The sequence below is a fragment of the Ailuropoda melanoleuca genome, chromosome 6 (assembly GCF_002007445.2).
Source record: "Ailuropoda melanoleuca isolate Jingjing chromosome 6, ASM200744v2, whole genome shotgun sequence".
In the NCBI taxonomy this organism is placed as follows: domain Eukaryota; kingdom Metazoa; phylum Chordata; class Mammalia; order Carnivora; family Ursidae; genus Ailuropoda; species Ailuropoda melanoleuca.
Genome location: NC_048223.1, coordinates 67,208,458 through 67,230,181, shown reverse-complemented (window position 1 = coordinate 67,230,181; position 21,724 = coordinate 67,208,458). Strand labels below are relative to the sequence as shown.

Genomic DNA, 21,724 nt, shown 5'->3' with positions numbered 1-21,724 from the left:
TATGGCAGACAGAGCAGGTAAGTCAGCCCTGTTTTATAGGTATGTTATTTCTGTTTTATAAGTGAAGAAACAGACTCACAGATCAGATAGAACTTGTCTAGCTAGTAAGTAAAATTATATGGCTCACTGTTTTTCTATTTCCTCACAGACATACTGCTAGACTAGATTTGGAAGACAAAATTAGACTTTTTCCTATCTCCATACCCACTCTGAATAAGTTTTGAAAGTAAGAAGTATCTCTGAAATGAGGTTGTGAGCCTGAAGCCACAGTTTCTACCTCTAGGCAATGGTGTGGACATGTGTTGAATCTTTAGCATTTAAATGTAAGAGGGCAGTTATAGTGGAACCCCTCTGTTACTGTAACCAGGATATCTTTATTTTCTTGTCTGATGACAAGGGTGTAATTCCAGAAAAGCAGTTAACAGTGTTTACGTGGCCCAGCTGAATTGACTTTTTTTCAATTGACTCATTTTTCCTTGTGGTAATAAAAGCTGATGGCCTGGTGACTGATAGGAGTCTCTAGTCAATCAACTCCATTATTAAAATGACTGAAATCACCATACTTAGAAATCCCAGTGGTGGTTTCACAATTGACCATTACAAATTCACAGGAAAGATGATTAATCTAGTATTTTGTATAGACTCGACCTTAGACGTGGGGACAACGTGGGCTATATTTGACCCTAAGAACTGATGACATAAATTGTCATTGTGCATGACTTTTGTCTCAAGTACAAAAGGGGATTTTAAGATTAAACCACCACGAGGTAAGGGTTAGGTTGAGAAGATTAATAGAATTTAGTTGTTGATCTCAGAGATTGAACTGATACCAAGGTGTTCCATTCTCTAGCTTTGTGATGTTGCTATCTTCCTTTTCTCCAGGGCTGATTCCTGCCCTCTCCCTGCAGCAGCTCTCCTGTTTGCAGTTCCTACTCCTACCTCGGGTTTCCCTTGAACCCTTCCATTCACCTGAAAACTGCTCTTTAGCAGTAAACACCCTGGTTTCCTTATTTAAATATGACTATCTCGGTCAAGAAGTCTATTTGTTACTTCTGTAAGCCTGGCTGCTGTGCAGTATCTTCTATTAAAGTCATTTTTACTTATTTTTTCTCAACTTAGACACTGATTCAGATTTATGGAGATGCTGAAGCGATACTGGAGTGACACTCATGCCACCAAGATTCAGCAGTTACTATTGCCGTCCAGTTTGCTTTATCTCTAGGTGTTCTTCTTAGGGGGAGTTGAAGCTCTTTGTATTTCATTTTTAATTTATTTTATGACAGTATAGCTTACATAAAATAAAATTCACCAATTGTAAGTGTACAGTATGATAATTTTAACAGATAATATACAGTTGTGTAATCATTACTACAATCATTATTGGATTATAGGTTTTTTAAGCTTTTCTGTGAGAATGTTTATGTTCTGCTCTCTTCACAAATTTCAATTATACAGTAGTGTCATCAACTATAGTCACCTTCAGACCTTATTTGTCTTATAGCTGTGAGTCTGTAAAACCTCTTATCTGTATTTTTGGCTGACCCATTTGAACATAAGTCTCCAACATCCCAGAATACTTCAACATGCAACTCTTAAAAATAGGAAACTCTAAAACAAAAGTGTGTGTGTGTATGTAAATGAAATTACAATACCATTATCACAGCTAACCAAATGAACAATAATACTCTTATATCATCTAATAACCTGGTCCATATTCACATTTCCCCATTTTCCCTAAGACATCCTTTCAGCTTTTGCTTTCAATCTAGGAATGTTCAAGGATTATGCATTCTTCTAAACTGTAAATTAGGTCTAGAGGCTTGATTGGATTTATTCTAAACATTATTTACAAGCATGTTTTATGACATACTGACAAATACTTTATAGGGCATTCTGTTCAGAGACACATGCAGTCAGGTTGTCTCATTATTGGCAATGTCACGTTTAATGACTTGGTTAAGGTGGTGACCACTAGCTCGCTGCAGCATAAAGGTAAGTTTTCCTCCTTACTATTACCAAGTAGTCAGTGAGGTGATAGTTTGGCACTGTGTGAATATCTTTGTCATCCAGTAGTCTCTCACATAATGGTTTTAGTGACCTGATTGCCCTTGTCTGCATTGGTTGTTACACTGGAGAATGCATATGTTATTCTCATAGTATCCCTCATTCTACGTGTATTAGCTGGCATTCTTTATAAAGAAGAACTTTTCTCATCAAGTAAGAACAAATCCCAGGCCCTCCTGAAAAGGCAGGATGAAAGTTTTAATTACCAGTTTTCAGAGTAAGGAGTTGGTATTACCTACTGGTCTTGTGCAGATATTGGCAGTATGTATTAGAGCAATATTACTCCCTCCAGAAGAAGCAAATGAGTGTCGTGTCTGTTGTGTTCTCCCTGTATTAATGATAAACTCATAGATTCTTACTTATTCAGTGTTTTAAATTACTTGATTTTTGAATATAAGGTAGATGTTTTCATTGTTTGGTTTACTTTGGAAATTTCTAAGGGTTACATGCTATTAGTATATTCTCGAATAAACAAGATCTTTGATAAATGCCAACTTGGTATTTTCTGATCTGTAGAGCAGGTGAGCTCCAAATAAAACTTTTAAAGAATAGTGCTTTTGTTTCAGTTTTTAGTATATTTTCAATGCTGGGCCTCTAAGATCTTTTTTATGTTTAATAATGTTAAACATCAAATACAAATCAGAGTTCTTTTCTTTTGGTTGTCTTCTCTCATGATTTAGAAAACAATGATTTTGTTTAATGCCACTTTAAAAATTATGTAAAAACATAAATTTTGCAGTTGCTAAGGTATATAAATAATAGTTCTGTTATTTTGATCACAGGATCTGTTCTCTAACTATAATTTTTGCTCTTCTAAATGGTATTTCCTATACAGCTAAGTCAGTTTATTAATTTTCATAGGGAGCCATGTGTGGAAAGAGTCACACTAAAGAAAGAAAAGCCTAAGCTATCCCCCTCCTCTTTTCAATTCAAATTTGAAAGGGTGGTTTACTTCAAAGTGATTGCTTCAACTTCAGAAAACTTCCCTATTAATGTTGTTGAGCAAGACATTCCCAATCAGGGGTACTTAACTGAGCCACTGAATCCTCATACATTGTAGAAAACATTTTATTAGCCAAAGTTTTATCCATTGCCAGTGGGGTAGGGAGTGAGATGGAAAAGTGATGTGTGTCTTTGTGATCGAAAGTCTTTTCTTGATTTAAATACTATATATCACTTCAATTTAATGAATAAAAGTTGTACTAAACAAATCAATATCACTACTTGGTGTGATAGACCTTTGTTAAATTGTCTTGAAATTGCTTTTAACCATTATGTTTGTCATGGACCCTAGCAAGCAAGATTATTATACAGCACATGGGATTTTTTTTTCTGATTATGTTAGCCCTTTACTGTCTCAATCCTACCAAGGATTTAGATTGTCCTTCATTAAATATAGCAAAAATAATTATTTAAACAAACCTTTTCCTTTAGGAGTTTACATCTGATTTAATTGACATAAATTGAAAATAATTATATCGTACTAATACTAATCTTTCCTAATATTTCATGTAATTTATGTTTGTGGTTTCAAACATTCCTTGCCATATATTGTGAAGGTATACTTTCTTTGTCATTAGAGCATATATAAGATCTAAAGCTTGTTTCTGGCCAGCAACATTTTGTTTTCATTCCTGATTAACAAGACTTTAGACCAAAGACCTTTCAAAAAAGTCATTTATTCTTACAACATGTTTATGAGGAAGCTATGAGTGAAATAATATTATCTCTGTGTTATAGGTAGGAAAGCAGGCACTTAGTTTTTGCACTTGTATTTTGTTTCCAATTTTAAGGGGAAAAATTTAAAGAGAATCTATAAAGAGAAGGGTAGAAATAAACCTATCTCTGCCCTCACATGTTGCCCCCACCAAAGAATTATTTTGAAGTAAATCATAGAGACAATATGATTTTACTTGTAAATATTCACAATTATCATACTTTAGAAAAATATATAGTCAATATATCATCAAAAATTCAGTGTTCAAATTTCCTAGTCCTGTAATTTTTAAATTAGTTTTTGAATCAGGATTTTGAAATAAAGGTTATATATTGCAGTTAATTGATTTGGTCTCTTAAACTCTAAATCTGTTGGAGGGCTCTAGCACTCTCGTGTGCTTTCTCTTTCTCTCTCTCACACGCACACACACTCTCTCTCACACACACAATTTACTGAAGAAATTGGGTCATTTATCCTACAGAGTTTTCCATAGTTTGGTTTTGTTGCTTGCATGTTTGAGTTGTCTTTTTCCTTTTCCCTTCTATTTTTGGCTCCGATATAAGTTGGTTGGTTGGTTAGTAACAATATATCTTAGGAAATATTGTGTACTTTTATTGGGAGGTATTTAAAGTTTTTTTTTTTTAAGAGAGAGGGCTTGAGTTGGAGGAGAGAGCGAGCAAGGGAAAGAAAGTCTGAAGCAGACTCGCACTGAGTGTGGAGGCTGATGTGGGGTTTGATCTCACGACCACGAGATGAGCCGACACCAACTGAACCACCCAGGCACCCCATATTGCGAGCCATTTAATATGTCTGACTCTTAACATCCACAGATGAGCATTGTTTAGATCCTTTATTTCATTAGGGATTGCAAACTGGTGATATTTTAATATTCTTCATTTATTAGCTGGGAAACTTCTACTTTATCAGCTATTTGGTTGAGGTACAATTCTTGTAGGAAAGACTTTAAGTAGTTACCAAAATAGGGAGGTAGTTCCATTAGCATCCTCCAAAAGTGACAAAGGAGTTCATTTTTAATTATCATTATGAATTTATAGATTCAAAGACATTTCATGCATCAATCCATTACCATTGTTATTGACATTCACTTGGTCCCATCTTTGGCTACTGAAAGGCTCTTCAGTTTGGTTCTTGAGTCCTTTTGATACAACCCTAGTAATCTTTGATTTCTGGTAGGAGAACATGTTCTGGTATTATCCTGTCCATTTCCTGGCCCAGGCTGAGAATCAGCCATCTCTGTAAAGAGCTCTGATTCCTTTTCGCAGGAAAGAGTATTTAGAAACTATAATCTGGGTACATAGTAGACTTTTTAAAGGTCATATAGTCAAAAACTAAGGTAAGAAACAGTTCATAAATCTAGTCCTGACTTAGTAATTTTCCATTATCACAGAAATCGAGTGGTTGAAGTACAGTTTTAATTCAAAATAATGAACAACCTAAAAAGAAACTTTCCTTTGATTACAGTGAACAGAGTTAACTGTATTTTGTTACAGCATTGACTTCTCAGATTGTATTTTTATTGACTTCCCTTGGCCGCCTCTGAGTACCTGCCGTCTCATGCAGTGGACAAGGCTGCACTTCACTGTGTGCTGACTGACGAAGCAGATGCAGCCAAGGATTAAAATTTCACAGTGAATAGTCTCAAACCTGTCCACAAAGCAATAAAAGTTGGCTGTAAAGCCTCCCAAATCAACTAAATGGTTTGGGCAGAAAAAACTGACTTTGGATAGAAAACTGATTTCAGAACATTGGTGTCCTCATCTATAAAGAGTAGGACTAGGATCATCTCTGGGATCTGAGACTGTCAGCCTCTAAAACCCTCATTATCTGAGTTGTTCTTCTCCTCTTGCGTTCGTTTATTCTTCAAATGTATTTCAAATATAGTGAGTGACAGACAATATTTTAGACGGTAGAAATAGTGGGAGCAAAAAGCTTCTTGCTTTCATGCCCTAAAACACACCTTGTGTTTTCTAATCCATTCCTCGTTTGAGAAGTGCAGTTTTAAGCACTCTTCTTGATACTTTGTCCACAATGAAAAACAACTTGCATAAACTTTCTGACATTATCAGAAACTTCATTTGTTGAATGACTTTTTCTTTGACATGTGGTTTTTTAGTTGAAAAAAATTCCCATTGGTTAAATTATTTTGGGTGATAAAATATAGTCAGTTAATTCAAATGATCTATTTTGTGTTTCATTTGCACCTTTTAAAAGCTGCTCATGTTTTAAAAATTTAGTGGTATTTATGGTTCTCAGAGTTAATGGAGTGTATAATGTATAGTATTTTTATATTATTGCATTATATTCTCTTAGAAAGATATAAATGATCCAGTTCATCAGATTATCTACATAGCTATTTTCATTTGAAATGATATCTTGGTGTTACTAAAAATGTACATATTCATCTGTAAAAATCACACTTTCTTTATTTAGAAGTTGAATCCATTTTAATCCTACATACAAAAGGTAGTCAGAAATTTGTATTAAGATAGATTTGGATGGAGGGAAGCACAATTTCAACAACAAGAATAGTTCATATTTCATTTTTGGTTTTTTTTTAAATACTAATAGCAATAGAGGGTTCTCTTGCCCTCCTCTCCCACTGAGTCAGCCTTCAATAAATCTTATTGAGAGCATATTAAAGATTCTTCCTAGAGCTTAAGTCATTCTCTGCTGGTGATAATAAGCTTTCTATTTAAAGAGATGGATTACATGCATTTTCAGCCTCCAAGGATGCCATTTAGGACACCATTTTGTTTTTATATTGTATAAATAATTACTTAAAAGAGTTAATTCACAAAGTTTGTAACCACGGCATAGAAATGTAAAAAGACCCTGTTCTTTTAAATTACAATGCTGACCGTAAGTCCATTATAACCCTCTGAAGACACTCACATTCTTACATTTTAAAATTGACAGGATAGACTGTCTCTAAGATGGTTACCAAATCCTTCCCTTTTGTGAGGCTCCACACCTTCAAAGTTATGCTGCTACTTCATGCAGCATACATTTTTTTTCTCATGTGACTCTTGAATAAAAATTCCTTCCTTCAGGAAAGAACTTCTGTAGTACACAGTAGTCCCTTCCTATCTGCAGGGGATACGTTCCAAGACTCCTAGTGGATGCCCGATACTCTGGATAGTACTGAACCCTGTCTAGACTTTTTTTCCCTAAACATACATAGCTTTGATAAATTTTAACTTATAAATTTAGGCACAGTAAGAGATTAACAACAGTAATAGAATAGAATGATTCTAACAATATATATAATAAAGGTTATGTGAATGTGGTCTTTCTGTCTCTCAGAATACGTCCTCGTACTGTATGCACCCTTCTTGTGATGATGTGAGATGATAAAATGCCTGTGTGATGAAATGAAGTGGGGTGAATGACGTAGGCACTGTGACGTGGCATTAGGCTTCTACTGACCTTGGGACCATATGTCAGGAAGAGGGTCATCTGCTTCTGGACTGTGGTTGACTGGGGGCAAATGAAACTGCAGAGAGCTACAAACTGAGGATGAGGGGGAGCTGGTGTGTAAGGTGTTCACCTGCCCGTTCTTCAGGGAATGTATAGCATTTCTTTGTAACTCTTTGCTACTTCTGTGATGTCCACATAGACATCATTATACGCGTATGTTGCTTTTGAGGTGTGACTATACATACAATCTTTCTTCACTCAATACTGAAAGAAGTGAGGAATTTCTTCTCACTCCTAATCAGCTTTTGTAACTGCCAGCTAAATATTCTTCTACACACACTACAGTAGGTTTAAACATATTAGTCCAGAGCTGTTCTACCCATACAGGAGCTACTAGCCACCAGTGGCTGTTAAGCACTTAAAATGTGACAGGTCCAAATGGAGATGTGCTGAAAGTATAAAATAGAGACTGGATTTTGGAGATGTAGTATGAAAAAGAATAAAAGATCTCAAAAAATGTTTTTTGCTCACGTTAAAATGATATTTTGGATGTGTTGGGTTACATAAAAACACGATTTTAAAATACTGTGATAATTAATTAATACATAATGATTTTAACCAGTTTCATTTTACCTTCTTAATGTGGTTACTAGAAATTCTTAATTTACATATGTGGCTCACATATTTCTAACGGACAGCACCGCTCTAGGATAATATCAGTCATTATCCAAGCAGCCAAATCCCTATTGTTGCATAAATAGATTGTTGTATTCCAGACTTCTTTTCCCAAAACTCCCTGGAAACTGCATGTAGACGCTAGCTCATCATGTGCCATGGTGGTGCCTGAATGACTTGGGAACAAGACTTTTCTACATGTAGACACAATAAGCACCACAGTGTCATACCTAGTACCACACAGAAAAAGTTTAAACTACCAACATGAATGAAACCATTGCCTTTGTTGTAGATCGTTGCGTTCAGTGTTTAAAAAAAATAATTGTTATCACAAAGGTTATAATACTTCACGGATCTTTAACTATGAGCTTTGTAAATGAATGTTACATATGAAATAAATGCTAATGGAGAAAACCTCACTGCTTTGCTGCAGTAAACACTAAGTTATGGTTTTACTGCTTTAAGTGATAACACTGGATATAATGCCTGAATATTAGAATAACAAACATACTTTACTGATTCTTTTATTTCATTACTGTTGGAAATGTAGTTAACATAATTCACATTACAGTTATGACATGCTGTACTTGTTTTATTGCAAATTTTAAGATGTATATAAAAGACAGCAAACTCCTACTTGAACAGAACAAAATAGGTTATGTTTTAATCTCATGTAATTTAAAGTAAGTTCTCTATGTAGCATACTTTGAAACATTACTCAGTACTTTTCATGCAAAGCATTTTTTTATTGATTTGAGTCTGAATATTGAAAGTTCTCAAAATTACATATTTTAAATGATCAGCCATAAGATTTATAATTGCATCTGGTATAAGTATGGTAACTAAGCATAAAACATATATATGATCGTTACCAAAATATTCTCTTGTAAAACACCAATTTTGTCTTAATTTTTAGGAAACCAGAATTCGGGCAATGGATAAGGATGCCAAGAAAAAAATTCATACTTTCTCTGTCATCAACCCTGTTGCTGGACAGGCTGTAACTCATGTTTTTGCAGTGGACAACAGAGAAGATCTTCAGAAATGGATGGAAGCCTTCTGGCAACATTTCTTTGATCTTAGTAAGTTGATGTTTGGATTTGCTAATAATGTATTCATGAAGCATGAAAAGATGCACAAAGCAATCTAAATATTAAAATTATAATCTTATGGTTTGTATCAAAATTTTTTTATGCTCTTGAATAAAATGATAGTATATCATCAATGCATTGATACCTTTTTCTCTCAAACTTTCCCCAGTGCCTGACTTCCTGTAGTTTATTATACCTTTGAATTCCTCATATCCCTACCTGTTATTTTGAAGTTTCTCTGGTCCCTAAAACAATTGGACAACAATTTTTCAAAATATTGGGTTTTAACCAGCTAAGGCAGTATGTTTGATCAAAGGGATAAGAAGCCATTTGAGTAGTAAAAAACTTCTCTAGGTTAGTGATTTGAAATGTTCAGGAGACGCATGTAACCTTCTGTTAACTCCAGATTCATTATATCATCTTGGACATCATCCAGAGATTTTTTTTAAGCCATACATATGATTTTTCAGTTTCAATAATATAGCCCATGATTATAAAAACAATGCGATAGTAATATAATAAAGTTCTATGTAAAATATGGGAGGTTCTAATATTCTCATATTTAAGGAGGAATTTTATCAATAAGAAAATACTGAAGTCATATCCTGAAAATGTAGACTTTTGATAATGGCTATTTCTAGTCAAACTAAGCCTACTGTTAGATTCAACTAGTATTTTATGTCTTTAGAATGCTTTTTTATAGAATTACAAAAGATAGCCATTTCCAAACCATAGAAAGTTGTTTCTGCAACTCCTAGAAATAATCTTACAGAAATTTTAGGACTTCTTAAAATCTGTTTTTGGGAACTTTATAAAAGAGTTAATACCTGCTGTCCCCTTCAGATTAATTTTTATAAGCCTACTGTGATGCATGGCCTGGTCAAGTGTTATAGTGATGGTTGGGGTGGGGGCAAAGAAGGGAACTAAATTTACTGATTACCTTCCACATACCATATGGCTTCATTTATTTCTCACAACAGCCCAGCAAGGCAGAAATGATTTCCCTCTGCTCTAAAGTTGAGAAAATTGAGGCCTGAAGAGATTGCTCGTTTACTGCAGGAAGCCAGAGAACTCCTTCTATAGCCTTCTGGAATTCTTTAGGACTTGTTTTCCTTAAGTACTATCTCTAGGCACTGAATAGATGTTTAAATATTTGTTCCATGCTTATCAGCATGTACTACATTTTTTTTTTAATTTCAGCTGCTCTAGATGTGTAACTTAAAAGACAACAACTTCCTTTCGTTTGCTGATCACATCTGAAATTTTAACTGCTTTCCTAAATGCTCTGCTCTAGAGAGTTTGTCTTACAAAGACTGTATTATTTTTAGGAGTGATTCTGCTATTTTACATTTTTTATGTGTATAAAAACAGGAACAAGGGGTGAAAGGAGGTAAAAATGCAGAATATTATGGTCTGGATATCAACTACTACTAGATGGTCTCATGTTTTTATTCACCAGGTTAGATAAAATAATTTATCATGCAAAAATGGGGGAGTTGAGGGATACGAATCTCGTGATATTACTGTCAAAATAAGAAAGATATGACAGCTAGGTTCTCACATCTGGCTACTTCTTTAGTATTTAATGATTTGTGGATAAAATCTGCCAAACTATGTAATCTTTTAAGTATAAATTCTATTAGATTTGCACTTTAGAATTCATTGTGTATGAAGATATGAAGCAAAGATGGAAATGTTTATACTATCCTAAAGATTGACTCGTAAATGGTAAGCTTAAGTGTACCTCTTGCGATCTTAGGCGAAATCTGACGTGTAGAACAAAGTTGAGGATAGATATTTAGGGCAGAACAAACTAAGAGTAATTTAATATTTAGAGCAAATTTCAGTTACTTGACTCTGATTAAGAGTAGAGAATCAGGATAATGAGAAAGTTAAAAACCATGAGAAAACATTAATGGCACTAGGTCTGTTTAGCTTGCCGAAGAACAACCTTAAGAGTGGAGTTTGGAGGCAAGGGGGATGTCATAGCTAATTTTTAATATTTGAGAGTTAACAAAGATGTAAAGGAGGAATGACACTTGTTTTGGATGATCAAAAGGGGTAGAGCTAGGAATGGTGGGTCAAAGATAATATTTTTTCAAGTGTTTAATAATGTAAATATTGAATTACATAAGTAGCTTAGAATAACAGATCATTTTGAGTGGGAACATTATAGCAAATATTATTGTGGTAAACATCTTCAATATACAGATTTTATGTGAATACAACATAACTGTTTAATATTTCATACTGAGCCTTTATTTTTGTGTTAGCATGTTGGTATCAGGTTTAACTGTGCATACTAATATATTCACTGATAAAATAAATGTTTCCATTGTAAAATTGACCAGTGAACATATCACACTTGTACCTCTGACTTCAGTAACACATGGGATAATATGGCTTTATATTCCATTCTTCAACATGATTAGTATTCTGCTACCAGTTTAACAATGAAAAGCTTTCATCTATCAATGTAGAGAAAATACTACACTTTATAATTTGCCTAAGATTTGATAGAGAAATGTTTGCTAGTTCAAAGTATTTCATTATTTTTCTATTAGATAAGACCTTTTTTTTTTCTGCCCCCAAGAAGGAAAAGCTGGCTTTTATATATTTATCTAAAAAAGGAAGTGGAGGGGAGGAATAAGTTATCAGATCTCAGATCCTACTAGATTTAAATTCTGCAGAGCAACCTTTGAAGCCTCAAACTCAAGATTTCATTCCTTTTATGAGATGCTATATGGGCTATTTTGAAATTTTTACCATATTCTATACTTAGCATTGTAGTAAAACATACTAAAAGGTTTTTTATGTTTCTTAGCTATTTAAGGTAATGGGTTTAAAATTTATGCATATTACCATATAACCATGGCTGTATATTAGATTTAAAACAACAAAAATGAATAGATAATTTGACCAAACATAAAATGTCTTTTATTTTTAAGCTATGGAAAATAACTAAATTGGATATTGAGTATGGAGACTGAGAATATAATAAAAGGAAGAGAAACATACATCATAAATCATTCCAAAAAGGCACATGTGTATTACATTTACTTTTCTACAGATGTAAGATAGAGTATAAGAATAGTGGAGCTCAATAACCTATTTTAATAACACGAATATAGAGACACACAGTCTCTAGCACTGTTGTTTTCCAGCATGCAGGCACACAATAAACACAGAAAGGTTACAGTTTTTATATCCACTCAGAAGAAATAAGCCTGAGCATTTTAAGATGAAAGTAATAAAACATAATTAAAAGAAAAATTAATGTTGTCCACACTCTTGAATTTTAACTTAAAAATCAAAACAACTGATTGGAGTATTTTTTTTTATTCCAAATGACTAATGGCTTTATTTAAAAAGTGTCTTTCCTAAAATAAATTAGATTCAGCTAGAATTTTGACTGATGTGTCTTTATTGTAATAAGCTCTTATACACTTTTTACTTGAATGAAAATGCAGCATTTTTCTAGAGTTATACAAATTTTGAAAAGCATAATCCTTTGAAGAAATAATTGTTAAATAAGCAATTCTTATTTCTTAATTAGAATTTTCAAAGTTAACACCATTTTTGAAAAGCACTGTTTCCTTCTAGATAACTCTATTTCAATTGATTTTTACCTTTCAACTGTCTTAAGTACTGGATATTTTTATTTAATATTTAAAAGAGGTGAACTTGTACAAATTTTGCTGTGAATAGACATTTCAGACCATTTAGTGAAATAGCATAGTATTTAATAGCCTAGAGATCTTAGCTTCTTATATCTGTGCACAGAACTTTATTTTTCAAATAGATTACTCTTACGCTTAGACTTGGACTTTAAAATTATGGGAGTACTAGGTTTTCGTGGCTTCCTTAAGGCAATGCTTTATAAATTCACTCTTATTTTTCGTAGCATAAAATATGTTGATATCTATTGAAAATGAAGTATATATCTTCACATTTATGTTTTAAGCTAGCCTGCCTTTTTCCGTCTTTCTTAGGCCAATGGAAGCATTGTTGTGAAGAACTTATGAAAATTGAGATTATGTCACCACGGAAACCACCTTTGTTCTTGACAAAAGAGGCGACCTCAGTCTACCATGATATGAGTAAGTGGGGTTTGTCTTTTCTAAGCTGCAGGGTAACAAAAACAACATTGTCCATACTCAAGCAGCTTATTCTATTGACATTAAAATGCTAAAATTTTCAGGGCACAGTCAAAATGAATGAAAAAAGACTATGATTATAGACTAAGGAACTCATGTTTAATAAATGAATTAATACAAAATTAATGAATACACATTTTTCATAGTTTGAATGCTTAAGATCAAACAAAAATGTTAAGGCTTCAAATGAATAAGAGGCACTGAAAATAAATATTAGCTGAGTAGCTGATGAAAATTCTGAAAATGTAAACTTGCAGATTCTAAAATATAATCATGTTCTGTAATTTTTTCTGTATTTTATTGAATTTGTTTTAAAGTGATGTTGATAAATGAATATTAATAAATGGAAGCTTTCATCTCAGGTCAAAAAATCGGTTAAGTTTAATACTTTGGAAAATTTTGGATTTCTAGACTCATTAATATTCCATTTTCCCACACTTTGAAAGAGTATTTATTTCTCTGTGAGACTGCCTGAGTGAACAGTGCTGTGAACAAACACAGGTCAACATTAAATTCTATTTTGCCACCAATATATACTTTACACACGCTTTAAAATGTTAGATTAAAAATGATACAACCAGTGATTCATTTAATACCAGTGATTCATTTAATAGACATTTGTCTCTGTTCTCTTATTTTTTCCCAAGGAAAAATTCATCCAGTATCCTTATCACCAAACTGGTATCAGGGCTTCACTCTGTTTCCTTGGGTTTCTGGTTTTGGAATTTTTCCCTATTAACAGAGACTTTGCTAGTCTACAGGAAAGGATGCTAATCCAGTTACACTTGTCCAAGTTTACATATCAGGCTTTTATGAAAAGGGAATCCACTGTTACCTAGAAGTCAGAATAGATTTTAAATCCAAGAAAAGTTATTTAATAAATATTTAATCTATAGAATTGAAAAAAATCCTGATGTAACGCCACTCCTTTGAAAACTGGCTTTTACTTATTTATTTAGGAATATATATATTTGTGTGCGTGTGTGTGTGTGTGTGTGTGTGTTTAGTGCACAGTGAATGATCTCATTTTTTGGTTCTGTCCGTAGGGTTATATTTAAACCAAAACCACTTGCTTATCCAATGTGTTTTTGATGACCATTATAGATACTGGTTTAGAAAACAGTAACTCACTCAAAGTGTACACAGCTTTTGAATTTTTCCCCTATGTATTTTTCCTCAAAATTATTACAGGCATTGATTCTCCTGTAAAACTTGGAAGTTTAACTGATACAATACAAAAAAAACTTGAAGAGACAAATGGACAGTTTCTTATTAGTCAGCATGAAGAATCCTCACGACATCTTTGGGCCAGCCTCTTTGATGGTAATCATCAAGTGGTTATCCAGAAAAAGGTATTGTCTCTTGCAAGCAAGCAGTTACATGATGGGAAAGGGAAAAAAAGACGTGCTCCCCTTCCTCCTCCTGATAAACCTCCATTCAGCTTAAAAACACAGAGCAACACTGATCAATTGGTAAAGGACAACTGGGAAAAAACAAGTGTATCTTGGACCTTGCCTTTGGATACCAAATTATCAACCCTAATGCATCACTTACAGAAACCAATGGCTGCTCCTCGAAAACTTCCTGCCAGGAAAAATAATTTAAGTGATGGTGAACACATAGACACTAAAACCAATTTTGAAGCCAAGCCAGTGCCAGCTCCAAGGCAGAAATGTATCAAAGACATTTTGGACCCTAGATCATGGTTGCAGGCATAAGTATAGAAAACCCTTAATATATAAAACATTTAACAAAATCTGTAACTGTTAGGCTTAATTCAGAAGCACTAGACATATAGTAATATGTAATTATGTTGGTAAATATGATAGTGATTTACATCAATAATTAATAAGTTATTAGTTATAAAAATGCTTTATAATGAAGAAATGGATTTCTCTTTTACTTCTGATCTTCTGACTATGAGTGATTTCCCCTGTAGAGTGCAAGAGGCAGTTTCTAGACAATATCCTAATTGTTGGCAGGGTTAATTTATTCCTAAATTAGAACCAGCAGTGAGCAAGCACTAGGCAGAAGAAGGCATTAAAATTTCTTTGGGGAGAGACTGTCTAGTAATTTAAAATGTGTTAAATACCATATTCTCATTGTGAGAATTTTAATACTAATGGAATGTTTCAAAAGTTTTATTCAAACCGCAAATTATAGAATCCACCCAAGAAAATTTCTTCTTAACATTCTGGAATTCTCATCTAATGGTTCACTGGCTCTCATCTATTGTTTAACTCACTAGTTAACTCACTGACCTTTCAAATTCCTGGGATAAATTTTGGAATATTCTTCATCTTTAAAGGGAATTTATAATGTGCTATTCAAAGTTGTTTCCTTGATGAGCCCTGAAATCCTGTTGACATTAACTCTCATAAGTGAAGCATAACATTTATTAGTTTAGAGAAAAGGTAAATGAAATGTTCTTTATTTCCACTTTTCTATGCATAGTGCTAATTTCCATTGTGACATTGGAATTTGGGGAAGTGAGTAGCTGATTAACACCTTAAAATTCATTTAATACTTATTTAAAAAGCAGATGGCCGATTCAAAAATATCAGAAAAGTTGGCCATGATAATAATTTTCAGAATTAATCCTTTTAAAACATTTTAATTAAATTTCCTTTTTCTAGTAAAGGTTGATGTCTGCTATTGATATTATTCATTAAAAGTCATATTCTTACAACAATGACTTCGGAATCATTTCCATAGGAGGTAATTTCCATAGCAACTAATCATAGTGACCCAAACAGGATTATGAAATCAAGTGAGGAACAAATAGCAAGAGATGAATACCTTAAAGGAACAAAAAATCCATTTTAAAAATAATAATGCTTCTTGTAAATAAGAGCTGAACAGTTTTAAAAATCAAATCAGAATTTCCAAATAAACCAGTTTCCATAAGGTGTCAGCAACAGCACAAAAAAATCTGAAATCACACTGAACCCTAAATGTCATTGCAAGAAATAAAAATATAAGAATTAAATTACTCCTCTCTGTATAATCTCTAGAGATCTTTCTAAAGCTCATGAGAACTCTATTTGGATCAGAACTACATCATTACAAAGTAAAATGAACACTTGACAAAAAAGTAACATTAATTTAAATGGAGCCTTTCATTATTTTTAGATAACAGTCTTTCTTCATTTATATAGAATGATGTAACTGCCAGGTTACTTTTGTGTTTGCTGGGGACTCCTAGTAAGAATTGAGACTCGGGGGAGTAATGATACAAAAGGTCTCTTGTGACCCACGATACCAGGATAGACATAGTATTTGATGAGAAGGAAGCCCCATGTGCCTGCCTTAGAGGAGTGTAGAGACAATCACATGCATGAAAACCTGCAAAGGTAGGATTAATTTGTTTTTTCTAACGAGAAGGCTCTCATAAATTCTGTTGTGGTTGCCAATTCAGTAAATGACATATTAAAAATCTACAGGATATCATTGTTTGAATTTTTGTTTATTTTTTAAACCTCACTTCTGTTTTTGACAGCATTTGTGACTGTCATTGCCACTAAATTATTGAGCTAGAAGATGCTGCAGGCAAAATTGTTTCTGAAACTGGCATCTAAGCATCTTTTTTTTTTTTTTTTAGCCGAAGCCTTCCTTATAACAACCAGTGTTAAAACTTCCAAATTATATTCTTGTCATTTCCTCATGCATATTATATCAAGAAGGATTTAAGGTGTACTGGAAAGAGAATTTATTCATAGAGAAACTACCTAGCAGTTGTGCCCTCAGTGGGACACTTTGAAACCAGGCTGAGGCCCTTCCTCCTAGAAATATTTATGTGAAGCCTGACCAAGGACCACAGTTATTCAGGCTGTTTCTGGGGACCCATTTCACTGTATGCTACAGAGCCTTTGGGATCCTGCTGAAGGCTTCAGCTTCACTTCCTTTAGCGTTGTGTTCATTAAATGTCAGTTCACTTCCCCCAAAAGGTATAATACACAGTCGGGGCTCCCTCCCTTCCTTCTTTCCTCCTTCCTTCCTTCCTTCCACAGTTAAAAAAATCTAAAAATACTTAGTTAAACACTTTGTCAAGGAGTTCGTCAAAAGAAGTATTTGTTTTCTCATTTCCTAAACCGGAAGTTTATGACAGATAAAAATATGTCATGTAATAAAAGACGTTTCAGCTTTTTATGAGCTGCCTTTTCACATTCCTTGTTTGTCCTTTTGTTTCTTGATATATGAAGACTATAAACTTGAAAACAAAGAGTTAGCTGTCAGATCTTCATAATAATATTATAATTAGAGAAACAAAGAATAGATATTTTATGATATTATGATAATTCTGATGATCTGAAGATAATGTCTTAGAAAATTACATTTACATTTCAAGCTCTGGGACATAAATTACTCACCACAGCATTAAGATAGTATTATTTTTACTTGCTACAAAGTGGTGAGCTTTTTATTTAAACATCTTGCCAAGGACAAAGAAGGCATTTTATTATTATAAACACACACGTCTTAAGGTAAACAGCCTTTCAGAATATCAGGCGTGCCCATTCTTGGTGAGTTTGGTTAAATCCTCCTTAATGTCTGCGGTGCCCCCTGACTTCTTTTAAATAGATGTGCATGTATATGGAAAACTAATTTCATTTATTATAAATGCCTTATCTTTACCCTTTAAGATCCTACTAAGTAAATTTTTCTGGTCCTGTTTATTAAAAATGGAAGCTGCCTTGCATTAGAGACGATTCATATAAGGTAGGTTAAGCAGTCAAGTATTTCCTTAGGCTTGTGTTCAGCACCTCAGTCACCTACTGAGAAGTTGATTAATTCAGTCCAAAATGAAATTATAGGGCAGTTTGGCACAATTTATGTTAAATGCCATTTGAATGTAATCACCTGTGTTACCATGAATGAGGAACGACTATACTAGATACAGACAGAACGCTGTACCAGGAACAAGAAGAGCAGTGCTTTGGCAGGGAAAATATCTGTCCTATGGTCAGAGTTTATCAAAGACCTTGTCTTTTTAAAGAGTGAATTATTGAACAGTAATTAAATTTTAACTGATGACCATTTATACAGTGTTCTATTAGTCTTAACTACTATAAAGTAGACAGAGTTGACTTTGTGCCCTTACATTTCAAAGACATCACTATTTTTTAATGTTTACATGTTTAATGTAACTGCGTCACTGCTAATAATAGTTCTATGAAAAAACGGTTTATTTTGGATCATGCATATTTTTAGTTAACACTAGAAATGTGGTTACCTTTGAATTTTTAAAAGACAAGATTTCATTTGAAAATATGCTAGGCTGTGTTATTTTTTATAACATGCTTGTATAAGTGGCATTGTTTATAATTTTTATTTTTTAATTAAATGTAGGTTAAGCATCTGGATTAAAACATATTCAGGGGCCGCCTGGTAGCTCAGAGGGTTAAGCATCCAACTCCTGATTTGGCTCAGGTCATGATTGCAAAGGACGTGAGATAGAGCCCCCTGTTGGCCTCTGAGCTGGGCATGGCACCTGCTTGGGATTCTCCCTCTCCCTCTGCCCCACCCCCCAACACTGCTGGTGCTCTCTCTAAAAAAAAAAAAAAAGATTCTATTATGGGTATGTATTTTTTAAAGTGCCAAAGATTGGTAAGGAAGCCAATGTCATGTGAGTAAAATTTCTATACATTAAAGGAACTGATTCATGAAGACATTTGCTAGCTTTTTCTTTAGGTACCCTCTTCTGTGCTAGACTGATAGAAGTAAACTGTAGTGAAATCAGCTTAATCAGAGAAAGACATACCCAAAGCTGGTGCTAATTATTGTAAGACTAATATTTGATAACCTTGCTATAACTAAAAATCATTAAGATGTTTACATATAATCCTTCTTACCGTATATTCTTTTAAAAATTCACTGATATAACCTTAGTTTGAGATTATTGATGCAGAATTTGCCCAGAGCTTAAGTCACTCTGATAATAAATTAGGGACCTAGGATACTCAGCTGCTGTTAGCCACAAGGAGACTCCTTATTCTAATGTACCTCCCTCGGTGCTTGATTTATTCCCATGGAGCTCCTCAGGGGAGGGGGAGAGGAATGAACAATTCCGGCTCAATTATATTGTTTCAACATTTTACTTCTGAATCTGAAACATGACCAGAAATATTTAACATTTCTTTTTCTAAAAAGCTTCCCTTTCTCTAAGGAGATTTATTACATAAATATTTTTGTTTATCTGAATATAGGAAAAATACCGATCCTGGCATGTTTGATAATTGGAAAACTACGCAAAATCATTCCAAATCTTACTGAAAATTGTGTTTTAAATGGCAGCAGTTTGCTTTCAGAGATATGGTAATCTCTTAATGTACTACTGAAGGAGAGAGAGATTGAAAAGATCTTGTATATACATAATTATGCCACGTCATAAACAGGTTTCAAGATATTAAAATAGAATATTTCAAACAGAAAGCAGAATAAGACCTATAAAGACAGAAGACAAACTGGTGGTTGCCAGTGGGGAGAGGGCAGGGGTGAAGGACGAAATGGGTGAAGGGGGGAGTGGGAGGTACCAACTTGCAGTTATGGAATGAGTAAGGCATGGGAATGGAAGGCACACCACAGGGAATCTAGTAATGGTACTGTCATAGGAATGTATGGGGACAGATGTTGGCTACACTTGCAGTGAGCACAGCACAACATATAGACTTGTCAAATCACTATGTCGTACACCCGAAACTAATTAACATTGTGTGTCAACTGTACTCAAAAAAAATGTTTTTTAAATAGATGGTTTTGTTGAAAATGGGTACTTTTCTGAGTGTTGTATTTTTATGTTTGTTCACTCAAAAAGCATTTTCTTTCCTATTTTTGTGAGTAGATACATTTTTGTTGAACTTAGCCATCTTAATAAACATATCTTAATTTACTTAGTTGTGGCAATTTTCGTTTTATATTAAAGAGGAGAAAAAGTGTTAAGAAGAGCTATTATCCACTTACCTCAAGTATTAAAACATGTGTTTATGTATATAAAATATAAAATTATAGATACATATATATACTCCGTCAAGTCTTCAATCCAGATATTTTCAATTAGTTTTAAAAGATTCTTTTGTAAGTGCTGCCAGTGCTGGCAGAGTAAAAGTGCAAACCTCCACAGCTGACAGAAAGCCTTACAGCCCCCTTCCAACCTGCCACACCCTGCTGGGCGCGTTCCTTTTGCTGCTCTCAGCATTTGGACATTGCCTCAGCAGGTTTCTACTTGCTCATCATTTTCCTATGCTGCCCTCCCTGCCTAGAATCTCTCTCCTCCCTCTCTTCTTCATGCACTCTTCCCTCAGCCCACACAGCAAATTTTATTCATTCTTCAAAATGGTAGCACCTCTAACTTCCTCAAGACTCCATGCCCTCTTCAACCTCTCCACCAGGGTAATTACACTCCTTTCTTTGTGCTTTACTTATACCTCTACAGCCCGAGCCCTTGTTCGGTTTTGTGTTCCCTTACATATTAGTTTTGTGAATTTGTCCCCTGCATAACAAATTACCGTAAACTTATCAACTTAAAACAACATCCATTCATTATCTCACATTTCTTTAGATCAGAATTCTGGGTGGGCTCCAGTGGGTTCTCTGCTTGGGATCCCACAAGACCGACATGAAGGTGTCTGCCAGCCTGGGCTCTCTAATCCGGAGACTCTGGCGGAAAATCCACTTCTAGGCTTATCTGTTATTCGGGTATTGGCAGAATTCAGTTCCTAGTGCTTGTGGATTGACCAGGGGTCACTCTTCAGCAACTGGAGGTCACTCTGCAGTTTTTGCACATGGCCCCCTTTTCAAAGATAGCAACAACTCATTAGGTCTGGTGAATTAAATCCTCCTCATGGAGGAGTTGAATCTCTCTGATTTAAATCCGTCTGACTTTTCCATCCACATCCAAGGAGTTATGTGAGCAGATGTAGCCCACCAGGATAATTTCCCTTTTCATTAATTCAAGATCCACTGATTAGTAACCTTAATTACATCTGAAAAAAATCTCTTTTGCATATAATATAATTATGGACATGATATATTCATAGGGCAGGACACCTTGGGGTTCCATTTTAGGATTCTCCCTATCACAAATTAGGCTTTTCAAGGACAGGGAGCATGTCTTATTTGACCTTTTAATCCTGTCACAGTGAAATGCTGATGGAGGAATAGTATTGGGTAAATATGTGTAGGGCATTGTGCTAAGCACACGATTTAACTCAGTGGCCCACTAAACAAATGTGGAAGACTTGCCTGGGGTCACATTGCATGTTAGTTAGGAGTGGGGATTCTACAATTAGACCTGGATTAACTTCTAGCTCTGCATGACCTTAATGTGTGATTTAGGATTTTTTTTAACATCAAAAAAATGTCTTTTGGGGGGTTTTGGGGTTTTTCTAATCTTTAAGGTAAAAATAGTATTTACCTCATAGGATATCCATGATTATTAAATAAGATAACACAGGTAACAAACATAAAGCTCAGGGTCTGGCATATAAATTCTTACCTTGTTTCTCTAGTGTGACATACAACATTGTAGCAAATGTATATAAAAAAGGAATGAGAAGATCTAGCTAATATATACACATGCATAC

At 34.2% G+C, this 21,724-nt stretch overlaps 1 protein-coding gene across 3 annotated transcripts in view; it reads left to right on the top strand.

Moving 5' to 3' along the window:
- The window catches only part of RTKN2 (rhotekin 2), a 79,933-nt gene that overhangs the window by 54,907 nt on the left and 3,302 nt on the right, over positions 1-21,724 (top strand). For 2 of the 3 annotated variants that reach the window (XR_004626127.1, XM_034662571.1), the window contains exons 10-12: positions 8,811-8,976; positions 12,978-13,085; positions 14,334-14,494. Coding sequence is in view for 2 of the 3 variants with exons in the window: in XM_034662571.1 (XP_034518462.1) it covers positions 8,811-8,976; positions 12,978-13,085; positions 14,334-14,494 (435 nt within the window). In the remaining variant the exon portion in view is untranslated. Of the gene's footprint in view, positions 1-8,810; positions 8,977-12,977; positions 13,086-14,333; positions 20,004-21,724 lie in introns of those variants that run through there. The other variant, XM_002915104.3, reaches the window with a different exon arrangement.